This window comes from Mus caroli, chromosome 16, assembly GCF_900094665.2.
Source record: "Mus caroli chromosome 16, CAROLI_EIJ_v1.1, whole genome shotgun sequence".
NCBI classification, from domain to species: Eukaryota; Metazoa; Chordata; class Mammalia; order Rodentia; family Muridae; genus Mus; species Mus caroli.
The window spans coordinates 1,125,789-1,139,172 of record NC_034585.1 but is presented as its reverse complement, the minus strand read 5'-3'; the positions used below and the strand labels follow the sequence as shown (position 1 = coordinate 1,139,172).

General features: G+C 52.5%; 1 protein-coding gene across 1 annotated transcript; it reads left to right on the top strand.

Annotated features, from left to right (window-relative positions):
- The first annotated feature begins 3,048 nt into the window (after window positions 1-3,048).
- Ubald1 (UBA like domain containing 1) lies at window positions 3,049-7,888 on the top strand. The gene is made up of 3 exons (XM_021185571.1): window positions 3,049-3,283; window positions 6,260-6,319; window positions 6,800-7,888. The coding sequence occupies exons 1-3, from the start codon at window positions 3,164-3,166 to the stop codon at window positions 7,148-7,150; spliced, it is 531 nt and encodes a 176-aa protein (XP_021041230.1). The 5' UTR covers window positions 3,049-3,163; the 3' UTR covers window positions 7,151-7,888.
- The last annotated feature ends 5,496 nt before the right edge of the window (window positions 7,889-13,384 follow it).

Here is a 13,384-nt window from a genome sequence, read left to right as displayed (position 1 = left end):
GTTGTGAGCCACCATGTGGTTGCTGGGATTTGAACTCCGGACCTTTGGAAGAGCAGTCGGGTGCTCTTACCCACTGAGCCATCTCACCAGCCCGGTATAGTCTTTAAAAATCAAAAAAGAAAAGTTCTCCCTGTGAAATCCTAACACTCTTATGCATATTTCATGGTATATATGCTACATGAATGTTTTAACACACACACACACACACACACACACACACACACGCAAAAGTGCTCTGAATTCAGTCTTCTGCCTTCCCTGATCATACAGAGGGAAAGTCCTGAGGGCTTTGATTGTCTCAAGAAAATGGAGAACCTGGGCACAGCAGGTATTTTACCAAGCAGAAGTATCACTAAACATTGTTCTTAAAGAGTTTGAATTCAGGAGTTCCAAACCCCTCTAGCAATATCCTCTGTGTTTGTCCACTATCAACATTTGAATGGATTAATTTTATTCAACAAATATTTATTGTGCAGCTACTATGTGACAGATGATGAGTAAGTCAACGGAGATCAACTAGCAGAAGAGAGGGGCCTGCAGACCAGCAGCAGCAGCAGCAGCACACTTCCATTGACTAGCCCTGTGAATGGGGATATTTCTCAACTTACCTGAACCTCAGGTAAGGGAAGGCTGGAAATTCCCTATTCTCTCTCACATTCTCTTCTGGCCCTGTTCCCAGGGCACATCCCAGACTGCTAAAAAAATCCAAAGTCCACCCTCCAGCCAAGCAAATAGTGGCTGAAAACAACGTTGTTTTCAAAAACAAGCTAGCTGGGGTAACTCATCACCTGGCAGGGTGACCTTCCCTTCTGTCAGCTCTTTCTGTTCTGCCAGTGCAAGGCCTGCATGCAGTGGCTCTCTCTGGGCTGAGCAAGCCACTGAGGTGACTAGATAAGGTAGAAGGGTGTGCCTGTCTGTGATCCTACATCCATGAACAAAAGATCCCCCGAGCCAATACTCAGCTTCCTTTGCCATAAAGATACAGCTGGCTCACTGGGTGCCTGGTCTTTTCTTTAGCTCCAAATGTTACAAGTATAAGGAAATCCACCATCAGCTTGCTTAATATAAAAATGGGAATGACACTCCCTACAGTGGCTAAAGCAGGATTCGAGAAGAGATGCATGCCAAGTCTTGTACACAGAGTACCAGGCCTTTTGCTAGGTCTGTCATGCCCATCCCACACTGCACAGTGAGGAGAGTTCCCACACAAGAGTGGAACTTCGAAGAAACAGCAGTCAAAAATGCCATCCAGGTCTGTCTGGCTACAACCTACCCACCTTCCTTCAGACTTTGTTACAGTCTCCAAGGCAACAGTGAAATCAGAGCGGCCTTTTACTGTGATCTCCTTGTGTGTGGTTTTGCCCTTAATAATGCACATGCATAGCCGGGTGTGGTAGCGCATGCCTTTAATCCCAGCACTTGGAAGGCAGAGGCAGGCGGATTTCTGAGTTCAGAGTGAGTTCCAGGACAGCCGGGGTTACACAGAGAAACCCTGTCTCGAAAAAAAAAAAAAAAGTACATGCATGATGCTTCCTAGAAATAAAGGCATGTTCTCAGCAAAAGCAAAAAAAAAATTGGGGTACTGTTGATTTGCAAAGACTACTGCTGAGTGTTTCCCCAAAAGGCAGCAAAGAGGCTGAAATCTTACTTCCTGTGGACAGATGGGCAAGACGCTCACTAGTCCCGCTGCTACCCATAAACTAAACTCGCAGCTATAACTCAGAGCCTTCCCAGCTCCCCATCCTCGTTTCTTCCTTTCTTCCTACCTAGGTACCTTTCCGTCCCTGCCCACCTCCTTCCCATCTTCCTCCAGCCACCCGTTCAGAGAGCCCCTAGGAGTGAAGGGCTAGAGAGAACTCCATTTCCCTAGGTATCAACTGGGCCCCACACCTTTACGGCCTCAGCGGTCCTAGCGAGAACAAAGGATCAGGTGTATCAAAACGTCTCAAGAGCCCGCAGTTGGCTTCCGAGGCCTGCGCTTACTTCCTCGGGGCAGTGTCGCTATAATGAATGCCCCATTTGCTCACGAGTTTTCGGACCTAACGCCTCCCCTCCCGGCTGGTTCTACAGGAGGCCAGGTCAAAGGCGAGGCCAGTGAGAGCAAAGAACCCAGGCAACTCTCTCAGCCGAGAATACAACGCCAACCCTCTCCTCCCCCCAGCTTCTGGGCGACTCTTCCACTTCCGACCGGCCACTCTCCCAACCGTGACGTCAGCCGGAAGTGGCATGTGCGGGGCTGTAAACACCGCCTGCGACATCTCACACCCTGCTCCCGACCCCGCCCCCACGCCACGTGATGCACCCGCCCCCGCCGCCGCCTCATTGGGCGGCCAGCTTTGTTTACCTTATATGGCCAGGTCCTAACACCCCGTGACGGCCCATTGGTACAGTCGCGGCCTCACTCAGGTGACGTCACTGGGGCAGAAAGATGCAAATAAACCGGGGCATTGTGGGAATGGCAGTCGTGGCCGTTTCTGTACGTGCTCCGCGCGGTCCTTTTGCCAGCAGGCTGCTGGAAGTTTTTCTTTTGCGTGGGAAAGTGGGAGTCAAAGGAAAGGGGACGCCAAGGCTCCGGAGCAGGGGCTGTCTTTTTTTTTTTTTTTTAAGACGCTCTTCCTGCATGACTGGCCAAGAGTTAGGCAAAGATGCCTTGTGAGCTCTGGAAGGCTTCCAGGAAGTGGTGATTTCTAGCAGCGCCTTGAAAGGCAGATGCTCTGCTATACCGAGCGTTTTCTAAGTCTCGATTTTAGGAGTGTTTCAGCCTAGGGCAGTGGAGTAGGACCAAAGCTATCTGAGAGTCCCCTAAGAGCGCGCCTATTAATATTGTGTTGCTAAGCACAGCAGGACGCAGGACCTCCGGGGCCCAGTGATAAGGCAAGCTTGTGCAATGGTCCCTGGTTCCCAACTTCGCCTCTCAGCCTGGGGCAGGGGCTGCGCGCCCCACTGAGATCCGCTCGGGAGAGGGCGTCCACGCTCCTTCCCGGTCCGTTCGGCGGGGGCGTCGCGGACTACACATCCCAGCATGCTTCGCCGGCCGCGGGGCAGCGAGGCGCGGTGAGTCAGAGCGCACAGTAAATATTTGTATTAGCCGGGGCCGGCTCGCTAATGGTGGACGCGTGAGGCTAGCGCGCAGGGAGGCCGGAGCGGGCTGCGCGGCGGCGCCATGTCCGTGAACATGGACGAGCTCAAACACCAGGTCATGATCAACCAGTTCGTGCTGACGGCGGGCTGTGCGGCCGATCAGGCGAAGCAACTGCTACAAGCGGCCCACTGGCAGTTCGAGGTGCGTAGGGGAACCGGGGACGGGCGCGGGCGGTGTGGACACGTGCCGGCTGCGGGCTGCGGGCTTCACCGACCGCCAGGCCAGAGCCCCGGAAACCCCGCTATCAGGACTGGATCCCCCCCCCCCCCGGGTCCTGGTAACGGCTGAGGAGGAGACAGCCGCCTGGAAGACGTCCAAGGCCGTGCCGGAGGCGGAGTCGCTTGGAGTGAGCGGTCTCAGGGTCGGTGTGCCGGGTGGGCGGTTTGCGGGAGTGCGCACACGTACTTGTGGATTTGTATTTACGCACGCACCGCGCTTGGGCGTCAGCAGGGCACATCGAAGGTTGTGGGCATGTGGGCGCGTGTGCGGACTCAAAGCCCGGCTGGAGTGCGTGTCTGATATAGGATACCCTTGTGTCATGTTTGGTGTGTGTGCGCATAGGTGGTGGTTTGCTGATGGTAGCCGTGCTGGGTATGGTGCGGTGTATGTTCATATACGTCATGGAGTGTACGGGTGGTGTGCTGGGTCCTCAGAGTAAATTACGAGAGTCTGTATATGTGTAGCCCACTCCAAAGGTGTTACCGGGGCGGGATCCTTATGAAGACCTGGGTATCCTCGGGCCTGACAAAGGAACCTGTATCTTGGGATTGGTGTACTGTATACGGTTCACTTATTTTAGGGCATTTTAGACAGAAGATGGGAAGATCAGTCTGGCTCCCATCTACCCCCAGGTTTCTCTTGACCGGTAGGATAATGTGCTCAGTCTTTTGTGTTACTGGGATGCCTCTGTTCCTCTAACTCAAAACCCCACATTCAAGATGCCCACTTGTGTGTGAGTCACAACCAGAGCCAGTCTAGTAGTCTGTGCCCAGTTGGAGACCCCAGAGCTTGGCTTCCCAGTGGGAACCATCCCATTTTCACTAGGAAAAGCCAGGAAGTGGAGACCAAGGCTTAACTTCCTGGTGCAGGCTCAGAACCTCCCCAGGCTGGGAAGACTGTAGCCCTTCCAGCTCTGGAAACCAAGCCTTCGCTCTGTTTATCTACTCCCTGCTAGACTTCCAGGCCAATGTCCCTACTCAGGAGAGGGAGGGAAGGCTTCTTCCTTTAGCCTGGATTTGCTTACCCCTGGAGGTAGCAGTGCTTGTCAGCCTCTGAGGCCTGAACGCTCTGCCCTCTGTCCCCTCCCCCTGCAGCCCCACCCCAGGGAAGTGCCTTACTGCTCAGCTCTGCAACAGTCTTAATCTGCCCTGTTGTCTCTGGGGTTGGATGTGGTAAAACTTGTAAAACCACATTCATGGCAGTTGCTGGAGCCCAGTGGCTCTGCTTGCAGGTCCTTGCTCCTGGCTGGGCAGGCAGACAGGTGTCTCGTGGGAAATGGGCTGTGTGGAAGACTCAGCCCATCTCTCAGTGTGGGACAGGCTGGAGGGGGATGGACTGATATATGGCTACCAAGATTAGGGAAAACTGTCTCCAGGAGGAGCAGGGACTTCCTGCAGCCTGGAAACAGGCTGACTGACATGGGTAGGTTCTCTGCTCTCTGGGCTTGCAGAGTCTCCCTGTCACTGGGTACAAAGTGAAGAATAAGCTGTGAGCTCCCCTTGACCTGAGGCATCTGCCTAGGCCTGAGGGGTTCCTCATGGTTAGCCCTCCCCCACCCTCCTGGTTGGTAGCATACTCCAGGCAGTGTTTCTGGGTCAAATTCTCAGATTCAGGTGCTAATGGGGGCAGAGGCGGGGGGGGGGGGGGGGGACACCTCTGTATAGTTGGCCAGATTCTTCTCCACACTGCCCTTTGGAGGACAGTACCGGGCGTGTCATGTTGGGGTCCTGGGCTAGAGGAGCAGCTGCCCCTGCTAGGGAGCCTTGAGTGACCACAGATTCATCCCCACTCCACTGCTTGGGAACACTGGTGTTGGGCACCACCAGCAGGGTATTCCCAGAATAATTCGTTGGAATATACTGGAAAAATAAAAGAGCAAGCCCGGTCTCAGCTTGGGTTTCTGTGTGAAATCAGAGGCAAGGGGCTCCCAGTCCTGCTGGCTGTCCTGGCCTCCTGCTGCTCTGGGTTGGAGTGAGGAGTGGTACTGCCTAGGCTGAAGCTTAGCGGGCTCCAGAGGACCCCTCACCCACTTGACAGCCGTGCTCACCCAGCACTTTCACAACAGCATCCAGTTTCCTCTTTTCCTAAATCAGGCCAAGGCAGGATATGGTCAGTACAGACACTATCCTTTGGGTTCCCTGAGTCCACCCTGGGGCTCCCTTCCCCAGTGACACAGGCTTTTACACCAAGTCCTCTTTCACCACACTTTTTGGCCAGTCCTGAGTGTTAGCCTAGAGTCCCAGTTCAGGGTTCTGTTCCTATTCCCACCTCGTGCTAGCCCAGGGTCTTAAGCCATTTCATCCTCAGTTTTCCCGTCTGTAAAATGGAGGACACCAATTCTAGCTTTGATGGTGTGTCCCTATTTTGATAGAGCTCTGCTTGAAGAGGCTGTAGCTCAGAACAACAGGTGGCTAAGGAGCTGTCCCAAAAGCTGTCATGGGAGCAGTCTTCAGTTTCTGGGTCACCCACCCTCTAGCTGTTCGTGTTAGGGACACCCCTCCAGAGATGGAAGTTATGCTAAGAAGTCTCCACCCTCTACACTGAGACTCACTCTTTGAGAGTCCCCCAGTACATATATGATACAGAGACTCAGAGAAGGGTGGGGATTCCTCCTGACTCACACCCCTCCAGTTGAGGTGACAGACCCAGGCCACAGTAGAATCCAGAAAAGCCACAGTGACAATGTTAGGGTGTGGGGCAAGGGTTCATGAGACTGCAGCTACCTGACTGGTGGGAAGTGATATTGTAAGCGTCTTCACTGCCCATCCAGCCTTCTGGGAGTCCCATGATACCTCCTCGTGTGGTGGTCACAGACACACTGCTGGACCTCAGTTCACCCTGTCCCTTGGGGATGGTTGGACAGGTCTAGGAGGGTAAGCACAGCCTTTCTCTCTGCAGACAGCCCTCAGCGCCTTTTTCCAGGAGACCAACATCCCCTACAGCCACCACCACCAGATGGTAAGTGTCCCCTGGAAACCCAAAGTGGCAGTCCTGGTGGCTCCCTGTTCAAGTAGGGGGAGGCTGAACTTACTGGCTACACCTAGGAAGGTGGAGGAGGATGGTCACTGGAATGAAGGCGTTCTTCAAGTGAGGTAGGAATGTGTGGGCAACTTGGGCCCTGCAGAACCTGGAGAACACTGGCTCTTGGAGCTCTGCCCCCTCAGGCAGTCTGCCAGGACTGCCATCCTGACCACCAGCTGAAAAGCCTCAGTGCCGAGGCAGCAGGCGCTGTGCCAGGTGGTGTGGTCTCCCTGAAGCCAGGCTAACCCTTTGTCTAGATGCCTTCTCCTGTGAACTCTTCCCTGGGTGGTGGGCCAACTGGGGCCAGATGCAATCCAAGTGATTCCCAGTAACTTCTAGGCATGTCTCCTTTGTAGAGGCAGCAAAGGCCCCACCAGAAGGGTGCTCAATCCTCCATCTGTGCTTTCTCCCCCACAGATGTGCACTCCCGCCAACACCCCTGCCACGCCCCCCAACTTCCCTGATGCCCTCACCATGTTCTCCCGTCTCAAGGCCTCTGAAAGCTTCCATGGGGGTGGCGGCAGCAGCAGCCCAATGGCCACGTCGGCCACATCACCCCCACCGCACTTCCCCCATGCCACTGGCAGCTTTGCAACACCCAGCTGGCCAACTGCAGCCTCACCCCCAGGAGGCCCACAGCACCACCAGCCGCAGCCGCCCCTGTGGACTCCGGCACCCCCTTCCCCGACTTCAGACTGGCCTCCCCTGGCTCCTCAACAGGCCACCTCAGAACCAAGGGCCCACCCTGCCATGGAGGCAGAGAGATAAGGGAGGCCCCTCCCCCGCTCCCGGAGGCCAGAACCCCGTGGGGTGGGGGAGAGGATGTCTCTGTGGGCCCCTTCACCCCTCCTCTGTCTGCACCCCTATACCCCAGAGCCCTGGAGGGGAGAGACTGGACTCTAGCCAGGCAGTCTTGTGCCAGCACGCACAGCTGCACGCACGCAAGTTCACAGCGCAGGCACCCCCAGCTTGCCTGGATCTGACTCCAAGTGGCTTGGGTGCCTGGTGGGCAACACCTTGGAGACCAAGCAGCCATCCCAGCGAAGACTTACCTGCCTGGCCCCACCACCTGGAGTGTTTCAGAGAATCACTTGGTGACAGGCACGTGGCTGACTCCTGTCTTGGGCCATAGGCCTAGATCCCTACCCTTGGGAATGCAGAGCCTTCTCCGCATGTGTGCGTGCAGCTGTGTCTTATGTATTTATATGTATGTCGCTCTTCAAAAGCAACCTAGTTTATGGGGCAGCTGGACTTTGCATGTTAGAGTGAGCCCCAAGCTCCTTGGCCTACCACCCCGTTGTCTGAAGGGCTCTGCCTCACTCCACTTCCTTATCTGCCAGCATTGCTGTTTCCTGCAAAGGATTATGGGAAACTCCAGGACTCTTCTACCTAGCTCCTGCCTGCAAGGGTTCCCTGCATGCCTCTTCCCCAGAGCCCAGGGGTACCTGGTCCCCATTTCCTACTCCTCTTTTAACAAAAGAGAAAAGAAATTCCAAACCACCACCAGGCTCTGTAGTCTTGCCTCATATATCCTGGGTGTTGATGGCTGGCTCTGGAAGGGATACTAAGCTGAATAGGCCTCCCCATTCTCTCCTAGCTCCACACTCCTGTCTGACTGTCCTGTCTACATGGTCTGAAATCACCTTGCCTACCAGAGCCTCTCTTTGCTAAGTTTTCTAGCTTTTGTTCCCAGAATTTCAGCTCTCACTTAACTCCTTTCCTGATGAAATGGAGGGGTCTTAGTCCTGTCTGTCCTGGACCTTTAGCCTAGCCACCAACTGTAAGGCCTGGTTAGGTTCCTTTACCAACCTGGATTCCTACCTATCTGGAGGTAGAGAATGAGGCGGGAAGGAGGAAGGTGTGTTTGGCCCAAGTCTTACTCTACAGCTTCCCCACAGGGATGGTAGGAAACTGTTCCTCGGGGATCTGATCCCAGGGCCACCTGTTATGCAGGGTGGCCCTGTGGGCTATGTTTGATGTAGCACATGGCCTAATGTCTGTTTTGAAATGCCCAGCAGCCCCTGGGTGGCCTGGGGTGGATTATGCCAGCCCTGCTTAAAATGCTGTCTCATGACAAAGTGGAAAACATCACCCTAGACCTTGTTTTGTACATAAAATCTCAGTGTGCAGCCCACCCCCCAAGTCAAAATCGAGCAGGAGCCCCTGCTACTAAATACACAGTGAAACTTTTTGCCACTGCTCTCCCACCCCCAACAAGGTCTCTGTATAGCCCTGGTTGTCCTGGAACTCTCTCTAGACCAGGCTGACCTCAAACCTAGAGATTCACCTGCCTCTGCCTCCCAAGTGCTGAAATTAAAAGTGTGCGCCATCACCTGGCTGACACTGAAGTTTTAAGAAGTACCCTTGAGATATCTAACATGCTGGAACTGAGGCCGCCATTGAGCCTAGCTGTTTGAGGAGGCTCCTGAGAGTTGGGCCTGGTGATCTCAAGTGGTTACACACATGAAGGCAGAAGGGACCTTTTATCCTTAGCACTGTTAACATCTGGGAATGTAATGTCCTTACAGTAAGGGCCGTCCTATATACAGTGTGATGCCCAGTGTTCTAGAAGCCTGCCCAACAGATCAGGTAGCAAGCACCATCAGGTAGTGGTGATCAAAGCCCACTGTAGACACTGCTGACATCCTTTCTAGAGATGGCCATGCTAATCACATACATGGTTCACCCGCCTAGCTGCCCAGCCTAAACAGATCCCAGGTCTCTATATCAGTACTGGGAGGAGTAGCAGGTCAACAGCAGTGACCCCTCTGCCTACAGTAACAGCCATTCGTTCACACTTGGAAAAGGTGAGCTTTCTGGTGTGTCAATTACACTTTAAAGCTGTTATTAAATATATACAGGTCCCAATACCAGGTGGTTCTGATGCAGCAGCTAAGCACACAGCCACCAGTCTCCTGATCTCCAAACTTATAGAAGACAATGGTATTTTGAGTGCTGCAGGTGGTCTTGTTTTGAAGCAGGGTCTTGATATGTGGTTCAGGCGAGCTTTGAACTCCCCTCCTAAAGGCTGGGATCACGGATGTCTGTGAGTCATTTTAACCATTTTTAAGTGCTTGCCAAACATCCTAGCTTCCATCCTTTTTAAGACTCGCCTGGCCAGGCGTGGTGGCGCGCGCCTTTAATCCCAGCACTCGGGAGGCAGAGGCAGGCGGATTTCTGAGTTCGAGTCCAGCCTGGTCTACAAAGTGAGTGCCAGGACAGCCAGGGCTACACAGAGAAACCCTGTCTCGAAAAACCAAAANAAAAAAAAAAAAAAAAAAAAAAAAAAAAAAAAAAAAAAGAAAAGACTCGCCTGGGTTGCAGGTCTTAGGTACTTGAGTTTGTAGGACGCTGGAACCCTGCTGGGCAGGAGCACTGCTCTGAGTGACAACTCAGAGAATCAGGACCAGCTTGGGAGAGTCAGACATGACAGTGACAGTAACACAAACCCTGGGCCCTCTTAGAGCTTAACCCCCACCAGGAAGCTGAGAAGCAAAAAGATAAACAACGATCTGTGTTCAGAGAAGGTTGGCTACAGAGCAAAGGACAAATCTTGTAAGCCATCCTTAGCAGCGCTTCATCTCAAATACCTCTCAGCAGCCTGGGCAACAAATGCACGCCAGCTCGTGGCTTAGGATGGGCTGAGTTGGTAGAGTGCTTGCCTAGCGTCTCTGCCGCTGTTGAGACAGGCCAGGCATGACAACTGTAACTTGTAATCTCTAGAGTGGAGGCAGGAGCGCCAGAAATTCAAGGTCATCCTCAGATACATATTTAGTTGAAAGCAAGCCTGAGATACAGGAGACCCTGTCTCAGAGTACCAACCAAATCAGCCTGTTAGAGTTGATCATGTCCTACATGCCCAAATGACTGGTGTCTTAAGTGATTTTTCACAATTCCACTCTTTTTTTTTTTTTTTTTAAAGATTTATTTTATTTGAATACATTGTTGCTGTCTTCTGACACACTAGAAGAGGGCTTCAGATCCCATAACAGATGGTTGTGAGCCACCATGTGGTTGCTGGGAATTGAACTCAGGTCCTCTGGAAGAGCAGACAGTGCTCTTAACCACTGAGCCATCTCTCCAGCCCCACAGTTCCACTCTTAAAATGCCATTTGCATCTATGAGGTTGCTTTAAAGAATGTTTCAAGCTTTGTGACTGATTCCCAAAGGACATTGTGACATACAGAAATAAGGGAAAACATGGCTTTGACAGTTGGTGGCTGTACCCTCCCTATGACTGGAGGAGGGCAGTTATCTCAAGGGCTTAAGAACTTGTCACATGCTCATACTGTTGCCTGGTTTGCTAACTGTGTCAGCATTTTTAAAGTCAAGAGGTTTGATGTAAGAAGTCTCACATCTGACTTACCTTGGAAAACCCATAAGTGGCAGGAGTTGGCCAGCACACTAGGGACATGGCCTGGCCCACTTCTACCGGGTTGGTCCCCTCCATTTCATTGGCTAAATACATTTCAGGCTGCTGTCCTGAGACTAGCCAGCCTCAGTCAGGGACCTTGCTTTTCACTCAGCGACTTCAGAGTATAAGCCTGCCACAGATGGGTGGAGGGCACCGGCCAACGAACCCAAGTCTAAGCTCCCTTCTATAGCTGCCAGGACTCCTTCAAACAGCCTCAGAGAGAGAAAGACTTGTTCTTTTGAGAATCTTAGATGTGAGGCCATCCCTAAGACTGTTTGGCCTCCCCAGGGTCTGTCAAGTGGCCCAGCCAGAGTTCTCTGAGCATACATTCATGACCCAACCCAGAGAACCACACTGTCCCCAATGCTGGTTGTGGTCCTAAATGTCTCTAAGGGGCTTTTCACAGCAGTCCCTGTCCAGCAGAAGACAGATGAATCCTTTGACTGGGGTCTCCTGGTTTGGAGAGGCCTCCTGAGTTGACTAAAATGAAGATCTTTTGATGGAATGCCATTTCCAGATCCTATGTTTGCAAAGGTGTCAGTGTGTGCCTACCACATGTATTTAGGAAAATATGTACCTCAAATGAGCCTAAAAAACTGTCTTTGTGGAGCCAGGCGTGGTGGCGCATATCTTTAATCCCAGCACTTTGGAGGCAGAGGCAGGCAGATTTCTTGAGTTCGAGGCCAGCCTGGTCTACAAAGTGAGTTCTAGGACAGCCAGGGCTACACAGAGAAACCCTGTCTCGAAAAAACAAAAACAAACAAAACAACAACAAAAAACAGTCTTTGTGGTGGGAGGTGCTGAGTTCTCTTGAGATGGACAAGGGTGGAGCTGGCCCAAGATGGCAAAGCCAAGTCTGTGACCACATACAGGGTACTGGAGGACCAGTGGCAGAAGTCCTTTTCTGCACACCTGGGGCAGTGACAGTAACCTCAGCTGTGGTCCCTCTCTCCAGATCCTGATAAAGCATGGTTGTGGGAGGAGGGAAACTTCACTGCCTAAAGCCAGCCAACATGGTGTGTTAGGGGTCAGCACGAGTGGAGTCTGGTGTCAGAAAGGCTTTTCCACTCAGCACCAGAGTCTCTACCTTGCAGCTCTTGGCCTTCAGCTCTGGCCGTGGCACTTTCCAATGCAGACATCAATTCTGTCAGTACTTTACACTTTAGGTTAACAAATTTGTGGTCTTAGATGTGGAGAAAGATCTGTCCTCAACAGCACACCCAGGGGTACCCTATTCTCTACAGAAGACACCCCCTTTTGTGCTGCCTGGTCCCCTGTGCAGTTCAACTCTCCTCTACCACCAGTGTACCACCATCTCAGTCTTTGCTGGTTACTTTTTTTTTTTTAAACTGTGGTTGAATGTTTTGCCTGCGTGTATAGATGTGCGCCACAAGGCCACCTGGAGGCCAGAAGAGGGTTTCAGTTTCCCTGGGACTGAAGTCTCGGATGGCTGTGAACCACTCTGTGGGTGCTGGAAATCAGACCTGGATCCTGCAAAGATGGCGCTGTAAGCCACTGGGGCACCACTCCAGTCCCTCTTGATTGTTTGAGACAGGGTCTTTGTAGCCCAGGCTGGCCTTGAGAGTGTTCTCAGCTATAAATACCTTTACCTTCTAATACCCTACTCTCTGTTTCCTGAGTATGAACATTACAGGTGTGTTCAACCATCCCTGGCCACCACCTTCATCTTAAAACGCAAAGGCTGACTGAGATGCCCTATACCAACTGACAAATCCTGACTGCTACCTTCTCCAGCCTCCAGCCTGCAGGCCTTTCACTTTTGGACCAGACCTGTCTTTGAAGTTGAGCTCCCAACAGCGTGTTCCACAGTAGAAGGATGGACACCAAGCTGCAGGACTGAGGACGTGCGTTCACTCCCTGGGCTGTAAGAACCAGCTCTTGCAGACCACTAAGGTTCTTTGATCTGCAGAGGACCCTCAGAAGGCCCCTTTGAAATGACCAGCTAGGGGCTTAGATATGACTTTGTTAGGGAGAGTAGGCCCTCTTTGAGGACCAGGGACATGTGCACAGGCATAGCCCAGACCCCACTTCCTCAGCAAACCTTCTGCAGTGGAGGACAAGGTAGTACAGTACCCAACAGTTATATCCTTATGCATGAGTCAGAGCTGTGTGACTTTGAGCCCATGGAGCCCCCATGATCTGTCTACAGAGCTGAAGCAGTTCAGGGAATGTGGCTGCTCTGGTGGTGAACAGCTTTCTGGTCTCTGCAGACATCTTATGTTCTAGATAGGGGCACTGGGAGGCTGAGCCTCACTGTTAGTGGCCAGAGGAGGGACCATCAAGGCCCACTCATGTGGAAAGAGGACAAGGCCACTGCCTGCAGACAGCTCCAGGACAAGCCCTCATCTAAAGTCCAAAGGAATAAGATTTTATTCTGGCCAGAAAATGCTAAAAATTTGTATCTGTGGTATGGGGGTGGGGTCTCCAGGCAAAGATAAATGAGTCACCTGTGTTGGGACTGGCCCAGCCTCATTTGGACACCATTGCAAAAAGAAAAGGTGAGTTGGCTGGGGGTGGCCTCAGGCAACAAGCTGGTATTGCCTAGAGACCATAGGGAGCATTGGAAA